This window comes from Pristiophorus japonicus, chromosome 5 (genome assembly GCF_044704955.1).
Source record: "Pristiophorus japonicus isolate sPriJap1 chromosome 5, sPriJap1.hap1, whole genome shotgun sequence".
NCBI classification, from domain to species: Eukaryota; Metazoa; Chordata; class Chondrichthyes; family Pristiophoridae; genus Pristiophorus; species Pristiophorus japonicus.
The window spans coordinates 168860432-168874366 of NC_091981.1; the positions used below are offsets into that span (position 1 = coordinate 168860432).

General features: G+C 46.4%; 1 protein-coding gene across 1 annotated transcript in view; it reads right to left on the reverse strand.

Annotated features, from left to right (window-relative positions):
• The window catches only part of vps50 (VPS50 EARP/GARPII complex subunit), a 351039-nt gene that overhangs the window by 259805 nt on the left and 77299 nt on the right, over nt 1-13935 (reverse strand). Inside the window, exons 5-6 of the mRNA XM_070881083.1 lie at nt 10180-10233; nt 5384-5454 (exon numbers count right to left, since the gene is read on the reverse strand). Coding sequence (XP_070737184.1) covers nt 5384-5454; nt 10180-10233 — 125 coding nt within the window. The remainder of the gene's footprint in view (nt 1-5383; nt 5455-10179; nt 10234-13935) is intronic.

Genomic DNA, 13935 nt, shown 5'->3' on the forward strand with positions numbered 1-13935 from the left:
ACGCCCCCCCCCCCCCCCGCTGGTTTAACTCCCGTTCCCCTCCCTCCCGTTTAGCTCCCGCTTTCCCCCCTCGCCCTTTTAGCTCCTGCTTTCCCGCCCCCCCCCCACATTTAGCTCCCACTTCCCCACCCACCCACCCATTTAGCTCCCGCTCCCCACCCTCCCTCCCTCCCGTTTAGCTCCCGCTCCCCCCCACGTGGCGGCGGCGGGCCCCGCCTGAAGTCTTTGGCGGCTCGGCATCTGCATCGTCGGCAAGGCCAGCCCGGCATCTTGCTGGGGGCGGCCCCGCCCGACGGCTTCTATGTCCTCGGCGGGGCCCGCCCGCCCCACCCGAAGTCTTCGGCGCGGCCCGTTCAGCCTCCCTCTCCCCTTCCCCCTCCCTCCTGCACTGACGGAGAGGCAGAGGGGGGGGAAGAGAGGCAGAGGGGGGGGAAGAGAGGCAGAGGGGGGGGAAGAGAGGCAGAGGGGAGGGAAGAGAGGCAGAGGGGGGGGGGAAGAGAGGCAGAGGGGGGGGGAAGAGAGGCAGAGGGGGGGGGAAGAGAGGCAGAGGGGGGGGGAAGAGAGGCAGAGGGGGGGGGAAGAGAGGCAGAGGGGGGGGAAGAGAGGCAGAGGGGGGGGAAGAGAGGCAGAGGGGGGGGAAGAGAGGCAGAGGGGGGGAAGAGAGGCAGAGGGGGGGGGAAGAGAGACAGAGGGGGGAAGAGAGACAGAGGGGGGAAGAGAGACAGAGGGGGGAGAGAGACAGAGGGGGGAGACAGAGGGAGAGAGACAGAGAGAGAGAGAGAGACACACACACAGATACTGGGGGGGACCCCATCCCAGCACACTGTTGGAGGGCTCCCAGTGCTGCAGTGAGTGGAAACTTAATTTTTTATTAGTTGATTTTTTTATTATATTTTTTTTATTTTATCGCTTGATTTATTTATTTATTTATTATTGATGATTGATGATTGCTCTTTATTTGTAAAAGTGAAGTGCTTAATGTTTGTAAACCCCCCCTTCCCTCCACCCGCCGCCCCCCCCCCCCCAATCTCGTGTTTTCTACACCTGATTTGTGTGTAGGCAAGGTTTTTCTGAGCGTACAAAAATCGACACTTACTCCATTCTAAGTTTTCGCTGCCTAAACTTGCAAAACAGGCGTAAGTGGCTGGACATGCCCCTTTTGAAAAAAAAATCTGTTCTACAATGAAACTATTCTAGCTCACTAGAACTGGAGCAAACTAAATGCCGAGAATTGCAATTTCTAAGATGCTCCAAAAAAATAGGAGCAACTCAGGCCGAAACTTGAGCCCATAGTTTCCCTACTTGGCACAAAGGCATAAACTATGGATGCAATGTTTTGTAAACCTATCGTAATATCTTCAAGGCTATCTCCTCATTTCTCAATGTCAATTGTTAGTTTGGACTGTGGAGGTCCAGAGACTTGGGTGCCCATTTACATAAATCATGAAAATGTATAGAAAATAATCCAAAAGGCTAATGGAATGCTGGCCTTTATATCTAGAGAACTAGAACAGACGGGGGTAGAAGTTGTGCTACAGCTATTCAAAGCCCTGGTTAGACCACACCTGGAGTACTGTGAGCAGTTCCGGGCACCACACCTTAGGATGGATCTTTTGGCCTTGGAGGGGGTGCAGCATAGATTTACCAGAACAATACCTGGACTCCAAGGGTTAAGTTATGAGGAGAGATTACACAAACTAGGGTTCGATTTCTTGGAATGTAGAAGGTTAAGGGGCGATTTGGTCAAAGTTTTCAAGATATTAAAGAGAACTGATGGATAGAGATAAACTATTTCTGCTGGTTGGGGAGTCGAGGCCTCGGGGACATAGTCTAAAAGTTAGAGTCAAGCCTTTCAGGAGTGAAGTTAGGAAACACTTCTACATGTTAATGGTGGTAGAAGTTTGAAACCCTCTTCCACAAACGGCAACTGATGCAACGCCAATTGTTAATTTTAAATCTGAGATTAATAGATTTTTGTTAACCAAAGGTATTAAGGGATATGGACAAAGACAAGTATTTGTCGACAGGTCACAGATCAACCATGGTGGAACAGGCTTGAAGGGCTAAATGGCCCACTCCTGTTCCCAAATGAAGGATGGGGCCAATTAGGGACCAAAAGAGAGAATCTTGTGGAGGCAGAGAGCATGGCTGAGGTACTAAATCAGTACTTTGCATCTGTCTTCACTAGAGAAGGGCATGCTGACAATGTAGCAGTAAAGGAGGCGGCAGTAGCAATATTGGCTAGGATAAAAATAGAGTAAGGAGGAAGTACTTAAAGTTGGCAGTCCTCAAAAGTAAAAAAGTCACCCCGTCTGGATGGGAGGTATCCCAGGTTGCTGAAGGAAGCAAGGATGGAAATTAAGAGGCTAGGCCATAATCTTCCAATTCTTGTTGGATCGGGGGATAGGGGAGGTAGGGGGGTGGGGGGAGGTAGAGGTAGCGGGGGTGGGGGAGATTGCCAGATGACTGCAAATGTTACACCTCTGTTTAAAGAAAGGGAAGAGGGATAAACCCAGCAACTAGAAGCCAGTTAGCCTATCAGTGATGGGGAAATCTTTTAGAAATAATTATCCAGGACAAAATTAACTGGCATTTGGAAAAGTATTGGGTAATAAATGAAAGCCAGCATGGATTTGTCAAAGGCAAATTGTGTTTGGCTAACTTAATCAAGTTCTTTGATGGAAGTAACAGAATATTTATATTGTATATATGGACTTTCAAAGTCATCATCATGGGCAGTCCCTTGAAATAAGGATGACTTGCTTCCACGCCAAAAAAGGATGAGTTCACAGGTGTTTCAATGAAGGACCCGAACTACATCCTCAAGGGTGGAAGATGCCTCTGCATGGATTTTTTTTAACGTGTGGTAGATGTTGCACACCAGCCTCCACACGGGCTTGACAGAGCTAGGTCTTGATCCAGTGGCAAGGGTTATCCAAGACGACTGGAGACCTGTTCTGCTGCCGGACCTAGTGCGCACACATATCGCAGTGTGGGCTGGCCTATGCTGTCCCTGGGCCCCTGGCCCCGAACTCACACCTCTCCTGGACCCCGATCACATCCCTCCACAGTCTCTCGCCACTCCTGCTGTATCTGCCCACGCTCCAATCACCGACCTGGACCTTGATGACATCATTCTTCGCTGCCATCGCCCTCGTGCACCAGCTCACGCTGCTCCCGGAAGTGGTGTGCCTCAACGCTGCTCCCGGGCCACCGCACCTCCGCTCCTTTTATGGCCCCGACCTGCTGCTGGTGTTCTCACGCAGGTCGGGGCCTCCACGCTGCTGCCAGGCCGCCGCACTTCTGCTCCTTTTATGACAAAGTACTACATAATTGATTTGTCAGCAAAATTAAAGCCCATGGGATTAAAGGGTCAGTGGCAGCATGGATACAAAATTGACTAGGGACAGAAAGCCAAAAGTAGTGGTGAACAGTTGTTTTTCAACTAGAGGGAGGCATACAATGGTGTTTATGATTCTATGTTGCCCAGGGGTCAGTAGTAGGACCACAGTCCTTTTTGATATATATTAATGACCTGGACTTGGGTATGTAGGGCATAATTTCGAAGTCTGAAGATGATACAAAACTTGGAAATGTACTGAATAATGAGGACGATAGTGTAAAAGAAAATAGGAGCAGTAGTAGGCCATTTGGCCCTTCGACTCTGCACCGCCATTCAATATGATCATGGCTGATCCTCTATCTCAATATCATATTCCTGCTTTTTCCCCATACCCTTTGATGCCCTTTGTTTCCAGAAATCTATCACCCTCTTAAATATATTCAGTAACTTAGCCTCCACAGCCTCCCCACCCTCTGAATGAAAACATTTCTCCTCATCTCACTCCTAAATTTCCTACCCCATATCTTGAGACTATGACCCCCCTTAATACATAATGTATGCATGTTTGAGTATGCTCACAGGTTTGTCGAGCTGTTGAGTTGTGAGTAGCTAAGCCAGTCATGTGATGTTCACAAGACAATAAAACCCCAGCCAGTTGGGTCAAGGGATCCACAATGAGGTGGTGGTTATGAGCCTGGTAGATGAGCTGGTAATGTATAGTGTGATTGCTATTAAGCAAAGTTTTAACAATGTGTTGCTATGAATTCTTAAGCAATGAACCCATGAAGCAAATACATTACAGATAGTAATAGACTTCAGGAGGACATAGACTGGTAAAATGGGCAGATAAATGCTAGATGAAATTTAATGCAAAGAAGTGTGAAGTGATACATTTTGGTCGGAATAATAAGAGGCAATATGAAGTAAATGGTACAATTTTAATGGGGGTGCAGGAACAGAGACCTGGACTGTATGTGCACAAATCATTGAAGGTGGCAGGATAATGAGAGAAGGCTGTTTTCAAAAGCATATTTAATCCTTGGCTTTATTAATAAAGGAAGAGAGTACAAAAGCCAGGTGGTTACCCAAAACCTTGATCAATCACCGGTTAGGACTCAGTGTTCAAGCCCCACAGCAGAGACTGGAGCACGTAATATGAGCCGACACTTCATTTCAGTACTGAGGCTCTGATACACTGTCAGAGGTGTTACCTTGCAGATGCAACATTAAACTTCAGCCCCAACTGCTCTCTCAAGGGAACTTAAAAGATCTCATAGCACTATTTGAAGAAGAGGTGGTGAATTCAGATGCCCTGGCCAATATTACCCCAACCAACATCACTGAAACTGATCATCAGATTGTTGCTCTTTGTGGGGTCTTACTATGAGAATTAGCTGCTGCATTTTCCTGAATTACGGTGACTACACTTTGAACGTATTTTATTGGCTGTGAAGCGCTTTCGGACATCTTGGTCACAAAAGCAATCATATAAATGCAAGTTATTTTTCTTCTTAGTTACTTACACAGCATTCATGCAGTAAATATTGCCTATTTTCCTTTGTGTAGTATGTACATTTGTCTTTCACTAAATAATAGGCTTCCAGTTCAATTTTACATGAATAAATATATAAAATAGCAATTGTTTACTACTGTTTTGGTTGTGTAGTTCAACATTGTATTGGTTTTGTTGATTGCTGTTCTGCATTTGTTGGCCATTTTGAACAATAAGTCCACTCAGACTTCGATCTTTTTTCAACTTCATCCTCAGCTGTGATGTTTCAGCCTTGGCTCAGAAATTTCTATTATTGGAATTCATTTCATGCATCTTTCATAATAAAATGCTTCTGCATAATACACTTTCTTGTAACGCATAAAAGTTGCACTTTGGCAATATACTCTTAAATTAAGCTGGCATCCACAGCAGTCTGTCAGTACAACTAGTTATGTGAATAGATAGCAAAAAGCATGATTGACACTGCTCAAGAGCTACTATAGAACTCTTCGCAAACAAAGGGCATTTGGGAAACTAACATCTCTTACCTTCTGGCATTTGTACATATGACAGCTGCCAATTGAAGATTGGTCTGTAATGATGTAACTCTTTCAAGCTCCTGCAAGAAACACATTTTTAAAAAGGAACATTTATTTCAAAGATTTTGATTTTTTAAAGCAGCATCCTTTCCTTTTAGGTGTTAACTTTGAGAACACATATGCAGGCATGCTAACAAATGTATATTAAGTTTATACTGGATAACAACTATATTCTCTCAATATGTTACATTATGTAAAACGTTTCACATTTCTACCATCTCATTAGCCTTTCTGTACAATATTACCACCTTTGAGCCATGTCACAGAATAACTTTTAGATAAAGTTTAAAAAGTATTCAATATCTATGCAAAGCATTGAAATTACGCTCTTCTAATATCAATATATCTGTTAAAATAGCATACTAAGGAATTTTAAACGTATTAAGCGTTCAAGAGTCTAATGTTAAAGCACAGGTGTTTAGATATTCTCCAACCCTTAAACCAATGTTGTTACACTGTATTAGAATACAATCCCATATCAATCACAGTGTATTAAAATCTATCAGAACTTTCTCAGTACAGCTATAACTACCATATCCAGGTGTTTTACAGCAGCAGCAGCGACACCATACTTGCAATTAGCTGTGTGGTGTTGAAATAGAAAACATGGCTTTTCATTTTGCATCAAAACAATTTGAAAAGATTGTTTCTTTGTATTAAAATAAAACCTTAATATTTATACTAGTCCCAACTAACTAATGATATCATTAGTAATTGATGGGGTGGTGAATGTAACCCTTAAATCACAATTAGGTACATTACAGGTCTTTAGCACCTTCAAAAGAGTAAACACATTAACTGACAAAATGGAATATTAGAATTTCCTCTTGATTGGTAAAGACAAAACACTTTAAACAAAAAAAAATTCTTCTCATTACTCTTGCATAATCAAAACGGATTGATAGGAGACAACGACTAAATGCTGCGTAGTGCTCTTCTGCGCAGAACGCTTCCGGGTCGTTGGATCCAACTACGTCACACCCTGCGACTGGAGTGAATAGATTTGCGCATGTGCACAAAAGAAACGCGCAATCCAGCTTCCGGGTCGGGACCGGACAGCCGCCTTGTTTGGAGCTGGGGAGGGGTGAGACACGACAGGAGCTAGGGGGCGGGGGGGGGCCGGACACGGAGGATGGGGGTGCCAGACACACGGGGCGAGGGGGCCCAGACACAGGGGAGAAGGGGGGGGGGCAGACATGGGTCGCCCCCATCTCTCACCTTCCCCACCCCTATCGACTGTAGCACATCTTGACCAACAGAGGAACAGAGATTTTCCAGCGAGGAGTGGACTGGCTAGTACAGCCAACAAAGTACTTTTTGAGTGTCGTTACTGTTGTAATGTAGCAATTTGCGCACAAGCAAGCTCCCACAAACAGCAATGTGATAATGACCAGATAATGTTTTTTTAACGTTTTGTTTGAGGGATAAATTTTGGCTAGGATACCGGGGATAACTCCACTGCTCTTCTCCAAAATAGTGCTATGGGATCTTTTACGTCCAACTGAGAGCAGACGGCGCCTCAGTTTAATGTCTCATCTGAAAGACGGCACCTCAAGACAGTGCAGCGCTCCCTCAACACTGCACTGGAGTGTCAGCCTAGATTTATGTGCTCAAGTCCCTGTAGTGGGACTTGAATCCACAACCTTCCTGACTTAGACGTGAGGGTGCTACCCACTAAGCCACGGCTGACACGAAATGAAATGGAGCAAGCTACCTGCAGCTGCTCCTTCTGGATGCAGCATCATGAGTAATGGTGCAATTGTGCCTCGATCAATGCCTGGTTCCTTTAACATCACCGCCATCCAATGCCCAGGTCTGAGTCTCATTTGGACACTGGCCGCAACCAAATTTGACTGCCTACTATCAGCATCATTTAATGGTTTAACTCCTCTTAATGATTTCCTGCTCGTAAATGGTAACCCATTGGCGCGGTCACACTGGGGAGAGGCCGTTCACGTGCCCTCAATGTGGGAAAAGGTTTAGGCACTCGTTCTAACAGCAGACACACCAACGCAGTCACACAAGGGAGAGGCTGTTCATCTGCCCCATGTATACCAAATGATTGACTCAGTCTGCTAACCTGGTGCTTCGATGCTAGCCTGATCAAGAACACTGACGTTGGTGCGTCTATCCTCCCAGGGGATTTGTGGGATCTAGTGGGGGCATCGTTGGTGGTATGTGAGGTGTCTACTGTATATGGTCCATGTCTCTGAGCCATACAGGAGCGCTGTAGCCCTGTAGACCACAAGTTTGGTGCCAGATTTGAGGGCTTGATCTTCGAACACTCTCTTCCTCAGGCGACCGAAGGCTATGCTGGCACACTGGAGGCGGTGTTGGACCAGATATCAAGCCTGCTTAATAAAGTGCAACATCCCCACCGACACCTGGGAATCCCTGGCCAAGACCACCCTAAGTGGAGGAAGAGCATCCAGGAGGGCGCTGAGCACCTCGAGTCTCGTCACCGAGAGCATGCAGAAAACAAGCGCAGGCAGTGGAAGGAGCGTGCGGCAAACCAGACTCCCCACCCACCCTTTCCTTCAACGACTATCTGCCCCACCTGTGGCAGAGACTGTAATTCCCATATTGGACCTGAGAACTCACTTTGAGAGTAGAAACAAGTTTCGAGGGACTGCCTATGATAACCTGGTGGAACACCAGTGTGTTCACAGGGGAAAAGTTCAAAGCTAAGTGTGTCACTGCAACTGCGCACGCGAGCGAGCGTGTCACTGCGAGTGCGCGCGCGCGAGAGTGTGTCACTGCGAGTGTGAAAACGTTCAACATCCCCATCGACACCTGCCTTTATTTCCCACTGTGATGCAGTAAAAAAGCATAGTAAAAACCGAAAGTAGAAGTGAAGTGCAGCGAGCAGGGTAGAAATGCAGTGCAAACTAGTATTCAGTAGGGGAGAAGTACAATGGGTGCCTGTATTCAGCAGAGTAGGCCAGCCTAGAAGGAAATTAATAATGCAAGAGGACTGCCTGAAGGAATGGAAATAAAAGAAATGTAAAGCAGGCAATGGTGAACAGAAAGAAACAGAAGTTGTGGAGGTTGAAAAAGAAACCAACAAGTTTTTATGAAGATGTTCCCAGAGGCAGTGCAGAAAGGATTACTTCAATCATGGCACAAGAACAGAATACTTAGTTGAATAATTTCAATAATTGCAACTCATCAACAAGCCCAATAGAATATTGAACTACACTGCCAAAACATTGATCATATAAATGTCTTGTATACATCGAGGTTTAAGATAGTTGTGTGTGGAAAAGATAAATCTAGATTACTTTAAAGTAGATTGCAAGATAGGACAAAGATCAGACTAAGTGTAAAAGGGGCTGATGATTCACTAGCACTCATTTTGCACCACCGCCAAAGACCGATTTCACCCAGAATGTCATAGGCCCAGATTTTAACTGCAGGTGGATTAATAGCAGCATGTTGCATTTTTTTCAATATTTAGGGAAATGGTGGTGGAAATTACAAGCTAAGCATTTCAATTTTGATGCATTTTAATAGTGCTGATTCGACTCCCTGATGGCTGATTAGGTTAATCCACTAAGTTAAGCCATAGTGACCATTAATGATCCAAGTCCACTCTGTGATATATACGAAGCCTGCTGATCTGAACTGAGCCTGCAACAGAATCACTACAATTAGTTCAAATGTTTCCGAGTTAAGAGAGAGGAGAAATAAATGCCTACTTCGGATACCTATCCAGTTACCCCTGCTAGAAGTGCATGTATAGACTTCTAGTGAAGAAAGAATCACGCTTGTTTGGGATGTCAGTTACAATTGAATCGTTTGCCAACACCCACTGTCAAGGTTCACAGCAAGTGTTTGCAAGCTGTTGATTTATAGGGGACATCACAAACAAGCAGGATTCTTTTAATGGCCATTTGGGGAAGTGCCAGAGAATGAATACTACCAGAGTACCTTACCTTAGCAAAGAGTCAGTGCCTTCGGGAGAAGGTCAAGGAATGACAGGAGGGAAAGCAATAATACAATCAGAAATGTGAATTCCTTCTGCAAATGTTCTGCTTTCCCTCTCCTGAGGGTGGTGACTCATGCTGAGGTACAGTTCTGAGAGTTCCTACAACTCACCCAAGCAACCATTTTTCACTGACAGTAGGCTAGTCAGCTATATTACAGCCTAGATAAATCTTGTCTTCAGCCGATGACCACATAAGTGCATCTTATTAGCTGAAGCATCAGTAGATAATAATCAGGAATAGGAACTGCGATGAGCTGAAGCCAACTGTCGTGTTCCTATTCCCAGCTTGGCTTAGATGAGCTGAAGTTATTTACAAACTCAATTCAACTTCGATTAGTAATAAATGGGCTTTTTGAAAGATAATTATATCAAACTTTTACCCCAGGTTGTAATCGGTCTTTGATCTGTTCCTGAATATTCCAACAAGGCTCTGAAATCAGCTGCTAAACATTGTTGAAGTTCAGTCCAAGGATGCCATCCATTCCCTTTGTGAAAAGAAGCTTAGCTTCCCCACTTCAATGCAGCTGGACTGAAGAAAATTCTGCAACAAATTTCTAACCTTGCGTGCAACATGACTTACCTCCCATGTACTGAAATTTTACATAAAATGTCCCAGAGCCAGTGAAAATGCTGGTTTCTAAGCAACAATATATGAATGAATCATTTGATTCGAGTCATTTCCATACAAGTTAATTTTCCCCTCAACCAAATTTTGGGTTGATTAAAAATAATTATTCACTGGTTATCTTGTGGTTACCTTCACATATGCAGCTTGCTTTTCAAGGATTAAATCTGCTACTTTCTTTGATACCTGCAAAGAAAAGAAAAGATCTAGTGTATTAGAGATTCTCACATTACTAGATATTAGAATTATTCATTACTCAAAATAAAATCTTTCCTGTTGCACAACCTAAATACTTTTAATGATAAAAATGTTACTAAAATGTGAACTTTCATGTTCCTAATGTGTTATATTTCAGTCTATAACTAAGCCAGGGCACTAGAAAAAGAGCGCCGACCAGCGCGCGAGCAGGAAAAGCCGGGGCACTAGAATAGGAGCGCCGACCAGCACGAGAGTGGGAAAAGCCGGGACACTACAAAAGGAGCGCCGACCAGCGCGCGAGCAGGAAAAGCCGGGGCACTAGAATAGGAGCGCCGACCAGCGCGAGAGTGGGAAAAGCCGGGACACTACAAAAGGAGCGGCGACCAGCATGAGAGCAGGAAAAGCCGGGACACTACAAAAGGAGTGCCGACCAGCACGAGAGCAGGAAAAGCCGGGGCACTAGAATAGGAGCGCCGACCAGCGCGAGAGTGGGAAAAGCCGGGACACTACAAAAGGAGCGGCGACCAGCATGAGAGCAGGAAAAGCCGGGACACTACAAAAGGAGTGCCGACCAGCACGAGAGCAGGAAAAGCCGGGGCACTAGAATAGGAGCGCCGACCAGCGCGAGAGTGGGAAAAGCCGGGACACTACAAAAGGAGCGGCGACCAGCATGAGAGCAGGAAAAGCCGGGACACTACAAAAGGAGTGCCGACCAGCACGAGAGCAGGAAAAGCCGGGACACTACAAAAGGAGCGCCGACCAGCGCGCGAGCAGGAAAAGCCGGGGCACTAGAATAGGAGCGCCGACCAGCGCGAGAGTGGGAAAAGCCGGGACACTACAAAAGGAGCGGCGACCAGCATGAGAGCAGGAAAAGCCGGGACACTACAAAAGGAGTGCCGACCAGCACGAGAGCAGGAAAAGCCGGGACACTACAAGAGGAGCGCCGACCAGGAAAAGCTGGGACACTACAAAAGGAGCGCCGACCAGCGCGAGAGTGGGAAAAGCCGGGACACTACAAAAGGAGCGCCGACCAGCGCGAGAGTGGGAAAAGCTGGGACACTACAAAAGGAGCGCCGACCAGCGCGAGAGTGGGAAAAGCCAAGACACTACAAAAGGAGCGCCGACCAGCGCGAGAGTGGGAAAAGCCGGGACACTACAAAAGGAGCGCCGACCAGCGCGAGAGTGGGAAAAGCCGGGACACTACAAAAGGAGCGCCGACCAGCGCGAGAGAGGGAAAAGCCGGGACACTACAAAAGGAGCGCCGACCAACGCGAGAGCAGGAGAAGCCGGGACACTACAAAAGGAGCTGAGACCAGCGCGAGCGGGAGAAACCGGGACACTACAAAAGGAGCGGCGACCAGCACGAGAGCAGGAAAAGCCGGAACACTACAAAAGGAGCGGCGACCAGCGCGAGAGCGGGAAAAGTGAGGACACTACAAAAGGAGCGGCGACCAGCGCGAGAGCGGGAGAAGCCGCGACACTACAAAAGGAGCGCCGACCAGCGCGAGAGCGGGAAAAATGAGGACACTACAAAAGGAGCGGCGACCAGCGCGAGAGCGGGAGAAGCCGGGACACTACAAAAGGAGCGCCGACCAGCGCGAGAGCGGGAAAAATGAGGACACTACAAAAGGAGCGGCGACCAGCGCGAGAGCGGGAGAAGCCGGGACACTACAAAAGGAGCGGCGACCAGCGCGAGAGCGGGAAAAGTGAGGACACTACAAAAGGAGCGGCGACCAGCGCGAGAGTGGGAGAAGCCGCGACACTACAAAAGGAGCGGCGACCAGCGCGAATGGACCTATGAGGGGAACAAAAATAAAATCCAAGTGTGACATCACAGAAAAGCAGGTAAGTGGTGAGTATTTCACTTTTTTCTAAACTTGGGCATTGGTTTAAAGTAAGAGCCGTGATTAGAGATTAAAATTATATATAATTAAAATGTCAAAACTTGAAAACCTAATTTGCTAAATAAAATACATTAGAGATGGCAGGGGGGCGATGTGTTGCAGCTGCATCATGTGGGAGCTAGTGGACATCAGGGTGATCCACGGTAACCACATCTGCAGTTAAGTGTTAACTGCTCGAGAAACTTCAGTTCAGAGTTGATGAGCATGAATCCGAGCTTCAGAAACTGCAATAAATCAGGAAGGGGGAAGAGTTACCTGGATGCTGTGTTCCAGCAAGCAGTCACACCCCTTAAGTTAAATAGTTCAAATTTGGTCCGTGGTCAGGGACAGGAGGGCGTGAGTACGAGTGAGGCAGGTATGGGGATCCAGAAGATCGCATTGGAGGAGCCTCAGCCCTTAATTTGTCCAACAGGTATGAGTTCCTACTCGTGTGTGGATGAGAGCAGGGACCACAGGGAGCATGAGCAAGCTGACCACAGCACCGTGGTACAGGGGGCCATTCAAGTTGGGGGGAGTAAAAAGAAATGTAGTAGTGGTAGAGGACGGTATGGTTAGGGGGATAGATACTGTTCTCTGCAGCCAAGAGCACGAGTCCTGAAGGCTGTGCTGCCTGCCAGGGTTAAGGACATCTCCACTGGGCTGGAGAGGAACTTGGAGTGAGGGGGGAATGATCCAGTTGTCGTGGTCCACGTGGGTACCAACAACATAGGTAGGACAAAAAAGGAGGTCTGGCTGAGAGAGTATGAGCAGCTAGGGGCTAAATTAAAAAGCAGAACCACAAAGGTAATAATCTCTGGATTACTACCCGAGCCACGAGCAAATTTGCATAGGGTAAATAAGATCAGAGACACGAATGCGTGGCTCAAAGATTGGTGTGGGAGAAATGGGTTTCGATTCAAGAAGCACTGGCACCAGTACTGGGGAAAGCGGGAGCTGATCCATGGGGACAGACTTCACTTGAACGATGCTGGGACCAGTATCCTGGCAAATCGAATAAATAGGGCTGTAGACAGGGCTTTAAACTAAAGAATAGAGGGGGGAGGGGGGGGGGCGAGGTTCAGGTGAGCGGAAACTTAATAACAAAGAGAAAGGAGAAGGCAAAAGTGCAGGGTAGGGATAGGGGTAACGATAACCAGAGTGTGACAGGAAGGGACAGAGCGTATAAACATAAAGAGTGCATAGGAAAGTGGGTTCAGAGTAGGGAACAATGGTAAAGAGACAAAATTAAAGCACTTTATCTGAATGCGTGTAACAAGATAGATGAGTTGATGGCACAAATAGAAATAAATGGGTATGATCTGATAGCCATTACAGAGACATGGTTGCAAGGTGACCAAAGGCTGGGAACTGAATATTCAGGGGTATTTGACATTTCAGAAGGATAGACAGAAAGGAAAAGGAGGTGGTGTAGCTCTGTTAATAAAGGATGAGATCAGTGCAGGAGTGAGAAATGATATTGGCTCAGAAGATCAAGATGTAGAATCAGTTTGGGTGGAGACAAGAAATAATAAAGGGAAATAAGTCACTGGTGGGAGCAGTCTATAGGCCTCCAAACAGTAGCTACACTGTAGCACAGAGTATAAATCAAAAATAATGGAGGCTTGTAAGAAAGGTACTGCAATAATCATGGGCAATTTTAATCTTCATATAGATTGGACAAATCAAATTGGCAAAGGTAGCCAGAGGAAGAGTTCACGGAGTGTATTCGGGATAGTTTCTTGGAACAATACGTTGCGCAATCAACCAGGGAGTAAGCTATTTTAAATCTGGTAATGTGCAATGAGAT